General features: G+C 43.3%; 1 protein-coding gene across 1 annotated transcript in view; it reads right to left on the bottom strand.

Moving 5' to 3' along the window:
* The window catches only part of LOC139233097 (proteasome subunit beta type-7-like), a 12476-nt gene extending 3227 nt beyond the window's left edge, over nucleotides 1–9249 (bottom strand). The window contains exons 1-4 of the mRNA XM_070863616.1: nucleotides 9143–9249; nucleotides 6415–6508; nucleotides 3780–3877; nucleotides 2838–2966 (exon numbers count right to left, since the gene is read on the bottom strand). Of these exons, the coding sequence (XP_070719717.1) occupies nucleotides 2838–2966; nucleotides 3780–3877; nucleotides 6415–6508; nucleotides 9143–9219 (398 nt within the window). The 5' untranslated portion in view covers nucleotides 9220–9249. The remainder of the gene's footprint in view (nucleotides 1–2837; nucleotides 2967–3779; nucleotides 3878–6414; nucleotides 6509–9142) is intronic.
* Between the last annotated feature and the right edge of the window lie 469 nt (nucleotides 9250–9718).

The following is a 9718-nucleotide window of genomic DNA, read 5'->3' as shown; positions in this document are numbered from 1 at the left end:
GAGGGAGAGGGGGGGGGGGGGAAGAGAGAGGGGGGGGCGTCGGGTCGGGGAACAGGAGCACAGGTCGGGTCAGTCGGGGGGGGGGGAAAAGAGTGGGTCGGGTCTCGGGTCGGGGGGGTGGGGGAGCGGGTGTCGGGTCGGGGCGGGGGGAGCGGGTGTCGGGTCGGGGGGGGGGGGAGCGGGTGTCGGGTCGGTGTGGGGGGAGGGGGGGATGCGGGTGTCGGGTCGGGGGGGTGGGGGAGCGGGTGTCGGGTCGGGGGGGTGGGGGAGCGGGTGTCGGGTCGGGGGGGGGAGCGGGTGTCGGGTCGGTGTGGGGGGAGGGGGGGATGCGGGTGTCAGGGCGGGGAGCGGGTGTCGGGTCTGGTCGGCGGAGGGGGAGCGAGTGTCGGGTCTGGTCGGGCGGGGAGCAGGAGCTGGCCGTGGGAGGAGCCTCATTCACGCAGCCCCAGTGAGGCCATTGAGCCAGGGCTAGGGGCTGCGTGCTTCGGGCCCCTCCCACACAGTTCGGCGCTTGGAGCTACTGCACTTGCGTGCCGACTGTAGCGCGCATGTGCAGAGGTCCCGGCACTGTTTTCAGCGCCGGGACCTGGCTCCGCCCCCCCCACAGCTCGTGCTGACTGCGCCGAGTGCCACAGGACCTGTAAGTAGGTGGAGAATACCGAGGATTTTTTTAGGCGCCATTTTAGGCGCGAAAAACGGGCGCCCAGCTCGGAGGGGTGCCCGTTTTTTTTCTTGTGGAAACTTGGGCCCCATAGGTGGTCCCTCGAATGAGGATGACTTGCTTCCATGAGAGTTCACAGATGTTTCAATGAAGGACCCGATGTTCCAGCCCTGAACTCGAGTTGAGGGGATGGAAGATGCCTGTGCGTGAATTCTTTTAACGTGTGATGACCGTTGCACATCAACCACCACTTGCACATCAGCCACTTATGGAGGGAGTCACAGCACGCAGGGAGATTCTCTTCCCTTCCAATGGACAGAAGAGACCTTTCCCAGGACACTAATGCAGCCTGGGTGCACATTGCACTGGAGGGTACAAGCAGGGAGATCAGGAGAACCTGGCTGCAGTGGCGCAAATCTTTCAATGATCTCAGTAGATCACGAAACGTTACTGCAAAGTCACACTCAATCTCATCCTGCTGTGCCACTCATCACATCCCCATCACTCTGCATTCCCAACCTACTCCTGCACATCCTTACTTACACCAACTGACCTTACTCGCACCTCCACCCAACCATCCCCCTCTCTCTCTATCTATTTATATTCTCTTTCTATCTATCGACATTATTACTTCCCCAGCTCAATAGCCACCCCTCACACTCACCCTCATCCTTGTTAGCTGGCATGATTGGACAACACACAAGGGTAGGCACTTGGGTGTTTTAGCCAATGTTCGTGTAGACTTTCTGCTAAGATGTTGTCAAACATTGAAATCTTTATTTTGAACACATTTGTGTTCTTGGACAGATTTGTGTGAACCTTTGGAAGTTGCTTAGTGCTTGCAGTGAATGGTCAGACATAAGGGTACCCTGCACAACGGTAATGAGTGTGAAAGGAATGGCTTGGGCATTGCAGGGATGGTTTATGATGTTGGTGTGGGGCGGTGCCAACCTGATGCATCATGTGGCAGCCAGGGTGCATAGCATCAAGTGAAGTAAATGTAGCCATGTTGAGGCCATCCCTGGCCTCCCGGGCAGAAATGTGGTTGGGTGCTAATGCCCTGTGTACTGTGCAGCATCAGGTGATTGCGGAGAGGGCTGGCGTTGTTGTTGGTGCTGCTGGTGTGCCTCGTGATGTTGGTGTTGGGGCTGATCATGGTGGGATTCTGAGGACCAAGGTGAGATTTTGTCAAGTTCTACAATACTGCTGGAATAGATGGCAGGTGAGGTTGAAATGACAGAAGCATCTGAGAGAGGTTGCTCCAAAGAGGTGACAGTGAATAGAGTTCACTGCAAACACTTCTAACCTGCATACAGCTCAAAAGTTTCTTCCAAATCCTGAAGGCTTCGTCTTCTGACATTTGGAAAGTGAAGAGCTGTAAAATGGTAGCTTTTAAACCACTTCTGCAGCTGCCAACTTGCCAAAGCAATAGTGTGCCACGGAAACCCCGACTCCACTTACCTGGCGGGTTCTCCGAAGGTTGGCAAACACGTCAAAAAATTGGTAAAATTGTAAATGCCTGCTTTTAATCCTCTTAAATAGCACTAAACTAACTATTAAGTACCTTAATGAAGTGGCCTGCCGCTTGGTGTCGGGTCTGCGATTCGCACGCAGATCTGACAGCTGAGAAACTGACACGGAGGCGGGTTCGGAGCGGGATCCTGATCCACTGTCAATCAGGGCCATTTTGACAGCGGGCCCACCTCCAAACCCGCACTCGCAGGGCTGGGAAGATTCCGGTCAAGGCGTCAAGGACTAAGTGAAGCACGGTTAGAGGCTGGTGGATAAGTGGACCCACTAGTACTTGCAGATGTAATTCAGGTCCATTTTAGGTCATACATCCTGACTTTATTTTATTTCCAGATTCGGCTGTGGTTCCATCCACAGTGAGATTGTGGCGGAGGAGAGGCGAGAAATCGTGGTGGAGGTGCGGGGGCCCAGGGGCAGCACGGGCCAGCCCACACTGCGATATGTGTGCGCTCTAGGTCCGTGCAGCAGAGCAGGTATCCAGTCGTCCTGGTTAACCCTTGCCACTGGATAAAGGCTGAGCTCTGCCAAGCCTGTGTGGTGGCTGATGTGCAACGGTCACCACACGTTAAAAAAATCCACGCAGAGGCATCTTCCACCTCCTCAATTGGAGTTCAGGACTGGAATATCAGGTCCTTCATTGAAACACCTGTGAACTCGTCCCTTTTGCTGTGGAAGCAAGTCATTCTCGTTCGAGGGACCGTCTATGATGATGATTTTATTTCCATTATAATTTCCAATGTTCATATCTATAATAGAAACTATCCATGAGAAATAGCTGGAAATATACATCAGGTGAGTCAGCATTTGGCAAGAGAAAAGTAAGTTATGACGTTTCAGGTTTGTGACTCATCATCAGAACCGAGGAAAGGTTTACACAACCCAAACATCGCAACCTGTATTTTTTCTTTACAGAAACTGACTTACCTGCTGTGTATTTCCAGCATTTGAAGTTTTTTTCTTTTGATTTTAAGTCATCATCATAGGTGGTCCCTCGAACGAGGATGACTTGCTTTGTGATTAATTTGCCTTATACTGTGAAAAGTATATTCCCCAGTAACTAGCTGCAGGAACACAATGATAGTGACCAATTCAAAAAAAAACTAGCAAAGTGCTGCTCATGATATGTCAGGTAATGTGCTGCTGTATAATGGCATGAGCATGATACCACATAACATTCAATGCATTACTTTGTTGGAGTTGCTGTAAATTAATATAGTCAGGCCAATCAGAGCTTATTCCTATTTGGCAATGTTTGTAGATTGGAACCTGCTTGTAATTTTGGGTCTAGGTCTGAAAAACAGTATGTCCTTTGTCATTTGTTTAAAATACTTCGTGCTGTCTGAAGTGCGACACTCTCAATTTTTATTTACAGTACGTAAAATGATGCAGCTCCCTGATGGAGTAGCACTACGCAGAATGTCCCAGGTTCAGTCCCTGGTTTGTCCAGAGTAAAGCTTTAATGGTTTACAAAGATACCATAATTTGGGAAGAGTACATGTGTAGCACTTCTTATACTCAATAATGGACTGATCACATGAACCAAAATTAAATATTTAAAAAATTAACATTTACCAGATTTTTTACTTACTAAATATTAGGAGCAATGAAGTGAATCTTAGAGCAGTTTTTATCAGCGACGATCATGCCTTCAGTTGCTCTTGTATCAGCACCAAGAATTACTCCATCCTTAAGGAAAGGGTAAAATTGAGATTGCTTTAACGGAATAGGATATTCTAAGAACATACATAAAATCTATTTTACTAACAGTGACATCATTTGTGCTGACTGCAATTAAATTACTTTCCACAAAGCAAATTTCTGATTTATTTTAAGTCTGCTTAGTTACTAAAAATAAATTATGAAACCTATTCAACATTTTTATAACAAAAACAGAAAATGCTGGAAATACTCAGATCATCAGGCAGCATCTGTGAAGAAAGAAACAGAGTTAACGTTTCAGGTCAATGACCCAGTGTCAGAACATAAAGTCATTTAAACCATAATTTTCTGGTACTTTAGCGCTGAAAATTGTTCCCTAAGACAAAGATGCCCCACTGCAATAGCGCAAGTTTCAGGGACCATTGTCTTATTGCTGAAATACATTCTTACTAAAAAGGTCGGGGTAAAAAATTTGAACGCACATTTTTATCAAATTAGGGTTATTCTAGGAACAGTAGTAGGCCATTCAGCCCCTCAAGCCTGTTCCGCCATTCAATTAGATCATGGCTGATCTGTACCTCAACTGCATTTATCCGCCTTTGTTCCATATCCCTTGATAACCTTACCTAACAAAAAGCTATTGCTCTTAGTCTTAAAAGTTTCAATTAGCCCAGTATCCACAATCTTATTAGGGGAGAGTTACAGATTGCTACTACCGTGTGTGTGAAGAGGTGCTTCCTGACTTCACTCCTGAATGGCATGGATCTAATTTTAAGATTATGCCCTCTTGTTCTGGATTTCCCCTAGCAGAGGAATTTATTTCTCTGTATTTCCGGGTCAGCCAAGTTTACTGTGGTCAGTTTACTTCGCAGCCCTTCGAAGTCAGCCTCACTTAACTTTAAATGTGTTTTTTGAGGCAAAATGCCTCAAAATGAAAAAATAAATAAATCAATGTTACTGTTGGAACTGAAGTTAAAGGATACAGTTTAATTTCTTACTTCTTTTTCAGGTCCTACTACATACACCATTCTCTGAGCATCAGGATATGCTGGCAAGGGGCCAATGCCATTCAACAAACAGCACTAACGCACCATAACCAAGAAACCCAATAATGTGGCTTCTGAGTCCCTATAGAAATGTACGGAGTTATAAATGAATAATGGAACAACATCTGGAAAGCTAATCAACCTGACCCAATTATCTGCTGATCTAATTTAATCCAACCTCTCCATGTAGGTAAAAAAAACACAACATTGAATTTGAATATTAACTGATTTGCTTCTTCAAAAACTTCACAATAGCCAACTAAAATTGTTGAGTGTTTATAATCAGTGGAAATGACAAGACACACTGGTGCAGGAATCTTAATTTGTGACTTTCTCACTGGTACAATTCTGCTTAAAAAAAAAACTATCAGACTGTGTTTTACATGAAGCAAGCACTTGCCAGAATATACAACGCTTCTCTGAAGAGTTCACAGTCCAGCTAAATGCTTTAGAAGAATTTCACGCTGCAGTGTCAGTGCTAATGCACAGCAGCATACAGGAGTTCCTCCACCACTAGAACTGGGAATGCTACACAAACTTATCTACAATATTAGTCTTTCACCACGGTACCCTGGCATCAAAACATTCTTTACCTTCGAAGCTCACAGAAAGTGATAATTAAAGCATGATTGTAATTAGCCAATATTTCTGAAGGGAAGAAAAACATTTCGTGGTTTAAAAACAGCCTTTTGAATGCAGAAGAAGAAAATGCTCAAAACTCCACCAGTGAAGCAGCACATAATGTCGGATCAGAAATATTAAGTCTTTAATTCCATGCCAAATACTTGTAAGGCTGCCAGACACATGCCATTTCTCTGAGTGGCATTCTTCATCCAACAAATTAATGACAGGTACAACACTTAGACTTTTTAAAAAACAGTAATGGAAATCACTAAATCGATAGCTTAAAAATTATGTGATGCAACGTCAGTGTAAAAATGCTTAACACATTAACTTTGTCTGCTGTGAAACAGGTAGTGTCAACCTGCTGGTGCCTGGTAAACAGCAATTTCATACAAATATATTAAAGCTAATTTCTAGGCTATCGCTGATTGCATTGCATTTTCTCCTGTTCAGAACGGTTACAAACGGTTTATATTAGTCACTGCTATGAATATGATCTTTAATGCTAACATTTCTAATAGAGCTGTAACATCAGAAATCTCACACACATCAGATAATATAATGGGAGGAGAGTAGAACCAGCAGAATGACCCAATTATTTCTGATCTGTCACTTACACTTTTCTTGAGTTTTAAACACAAGTAGTTTGTATGCAGGTTTAAAAAAAAAATCAGCACACTCTAACAACACAAAGTTGTGCTTCAATGCAACCAGTTTGTTTATAGCTAATACTGTAATGCCAAGATTAAGCACATCATTCATACATGCTTAGTTAAATAAAATGATGAGTGGGGCTCAAAAAGCCATCTATTTCATATTCATATCTATTCCTGTGGTATTGAAAAATAGTGTAATTCTAATATTTGCTCATTTAAGCAGTTGAAAACATGATACCTTGAATACAATCCCAGCAATTGTGGTACCGGTTTTTCTTGCTTCAAGAACTTTGAAACCTTGCTTAGTAAGTTGAGCATCAATAAATGCATTCCTATAACAAACAAAGCACACATTACTGAAACATAGAAACATAGAAACATAGAAAATAGGTGCAGGAGTAGGCCATTCGGCCCTTCGAGCCTGCACCGCCATTCAATGAGTTCATGGCTGAACATTCAACTTCAGTACCCCATTCCTGCTTTCTCGCCATACCCCTTGATTCCCCCTAGTAGTAAGGACCTCATCTAACTCCTTTTTGAATATATTTAGTGAATTGGCCTCAACAACTTTCTGTGGTAGAGAATTCCACAGGTTCACCACTCTCTGGGTGAAGAAGTTCCTCCGCATCTCGGTCCTAAATGGCTTACCCCTTATCCTTAGACTGTGACCTCTGGTTCTGGACTTCCCCAACATTGGGAACATTCTTCCTGCATCTAACCTGTCTAACCCCGTCAGAATCAAAAAAGTTTATAAATACCAGACTCAAGTTTTATTCATCTAAGACCTTTTAATTTCAGCTTGAAACCATACTTAAATCCATTAATTTGTCTTTCTCCACACACTACATGCCACTACCCTGGAGTCAAGCCTATGTGATATTAAACAACTTCTTCATTACAGAATAAGATCAGGATCTATTATATGTTGAACTGCTTCTCACTGACACAAAAGTAGCAGCAAAACTGCACCCTATGAAGTTTGCTTAAGTTGTACTTTAAGCCTGCCCGAGCATTACATCAGAATGGACAGATCTGCATTACCTATCTGATTGTCACCAGACACTAAGAGATAAATCTGGTGCCTAACAAGGTCCCCCCCCTCACCGTGTCACTGGCACTTCCTGACAAGGAATAATTCTGACCTCGCCAAGTAGAATTGCACCCAAGCATGAAAAAAATGTGCAGTTGCAAAGGACCTCAATTTGTGTATCTCGAAGTACTGTGCAACTTACAAAGCAGCTTGTACTGTTACGTAAGACCCAAGAAAACATTTAAATCCTGACACAACACAATAATAAAGGGAGAGGATAAAAATACCTTCTAACAACCAAGTGCGTAACATTGTTTTACAGGTTATAGAAAAGTAAGCTGGTAAAAGAAAAACATATTGGGTTGTGAAAGATGCATGAAACCAATCATCTGGATATTACTGCAGGACAATAGCTGGTATCCATTTGTTTAAATATGTTGAGGGATTCCCTCACTGCCCCAGTTATCCATCTGTGAATACAAGATATCTAATTCAATCCCTGTTCTGTGCTGAGTTATTGATAACAAATGGACACTACAATTACCAGGGTTCCTGCTGCTGATCATTATTCAGTGATCCAATTCTTGACATTGGCCAGGAACTGTGATGCACCCAACACTTCAATAGCCTGGTAACACTCAATGTTCAAGCTCACACATAAATAGTGGCCAACTGAGTGAAGTACTGGAGAGTACCCAGTAGCTGTGCAGCTATACACCACCACCAAGAGTAGTATATTGGCAAGCAAATACATTGTTAAGGAATACGTTGAGTATTTTTAAATCGAAACACTAAAGGTTTTAAAAAAATATTAGGAGATCTCTCATGGCACTGTTCTCAGTAAATTGAATTGTATACAGTTTTATAAGAAATAATCAATCTGCATAGAATTACAACATGGAAACAGGCCTTTGGTACGGTCAGTGTTGGTGCTTACCCTCTGCATATGCACTAGTCCTAATCCTATGTGCCTGCCCTATTGCCATATCACTTCATCCATTTTCTTCAACCATCTATCCTACCTATTCTTAAATGTTGAGATGGTCTCTGCTTCACTCACCACCTGTTATCTACACATCCCAGAGATAATTAGACATATAATTAAAATAAAATGAGTCAGTCTTGTCTGTTCATATGATCGGTTAACTCCCCACAGATACTGACTGACCTGCTGAGATTTTCCAGCCTTTTTTGTTTCTGATATCCAGCATTTGTTGTTCTTTTGCTTTTTATTTGTTAGTCTAAGCATATGAAAATGCAACTATAATTAATTAAAGGGGGTTACTAGAAAAGCTTTTTTTTTTCATCCAACAATTGTTTATTAAGAAACAATGCCCAATTATAGACAATTGCACCAGTTTTTAATAAATATTACATATTAAATTACTATCACCACAAAATAAGCTGCAATTATAAAGAAATTACTGGATGAATTCCTATTTTGTTCTTATCTATTCACAATTAAAAACTAATTAGTTTAAAACAATTAAAAAATAAGAAAGCTGAGATTTAATTTTACATTTGATACTTGAAATTTATTTAATTTAGATATTAGAATACGAAGTACATTATCGGGTTTTTAAATGCTTTACTTGAATAAATTTAAATTAATTTATATGCTCTTTATTCGTAACAGTTGAAAACAAAGTTATACACAAAATATTATTTCGATTGGCTTTGAATGTGTATATAACATTAATGCACTGTAGCCAAACGAATTCCCTAAAATAATTAATTTAGTTGGAGAAAAGTTAAAAAAAATAATAGAGAGCAAGGCATCCAATTGGGGTCAATGTGCCAAGTCATCCCCGCATTGACACAATGTGTAAAGGCCCAAAAACGCAAATATTTCAACAAAACTGTCCCCAGAGCTGTGTGCCCGGGCACTATTGCATTAACAGGGCGGTGGGAGGGTTGCAATGCTGATTGAGCTCACCTTCTGCAATTCTCGAAACTGAAACCACCCGCCGGCTCCCGGCTCACTCTCAGCGCCGCCATCTTCCGCTCCCGCATTCCCGCTTCCCGGAACTGCTTCCGCGTGCCGAACCCGCGGGGGGAGTGCTTCCGGGGGAGGGGACAGAGGGGGGAAGGGGGAGAGAGAGAGATAGGGATAGATAGAGATAGGGATAGAGAGTGGGAGGGGGATAGATAGAGAGGAGGGGGATAGGTAGAGATAGGGATAGATAGAGATAGGGATAGAGAGAGGGAGAGGGAGTAAGATAGGGAGAGGGGCAGTGGTTCCGGGGAGTGGAGGAATAGATAGAAATCGAGGGAGAGGGAGAGGGGGATAGAGAGACAGAGTGAGGGGCAGTGGTTCTGGGGGAGTGAGGGATAGAGGGAGGGAGAGATAGATAGAGAGAGAGATAGAAAGGCACGGACAGGGGGCAGTGGTTCCGGGGGAGGGGAGGAAGGAGATAAAGTGAGATAGATAGATAGATAGATAGATAGAGAGCGAGGAGGGAGAGGGAAGGGATAGGGATAGAGAGAGTGGTGGGGAGAGAGAGGGGCAATG

The sequence above is a fragment of the Pristiophorus japonicus genome, chromosome 20 (assembly GCF_044704955.1).
Source record: "Pristiophorus japonicus isolate sPriJap1 chromosome 20, sPriJap1.hap1, whole genome shotgun sequence".
Taxonomy (NCBI): domain Eukaryota; kingdom Metazoa; phylum Chordata; class Chondrichthyes; family Pristiophoridae; genus Pristiophorus; species Pristiophorus japonicus.
This window is presented reverse-complemented; position numbering and strand designations above follow the sequence as displayed.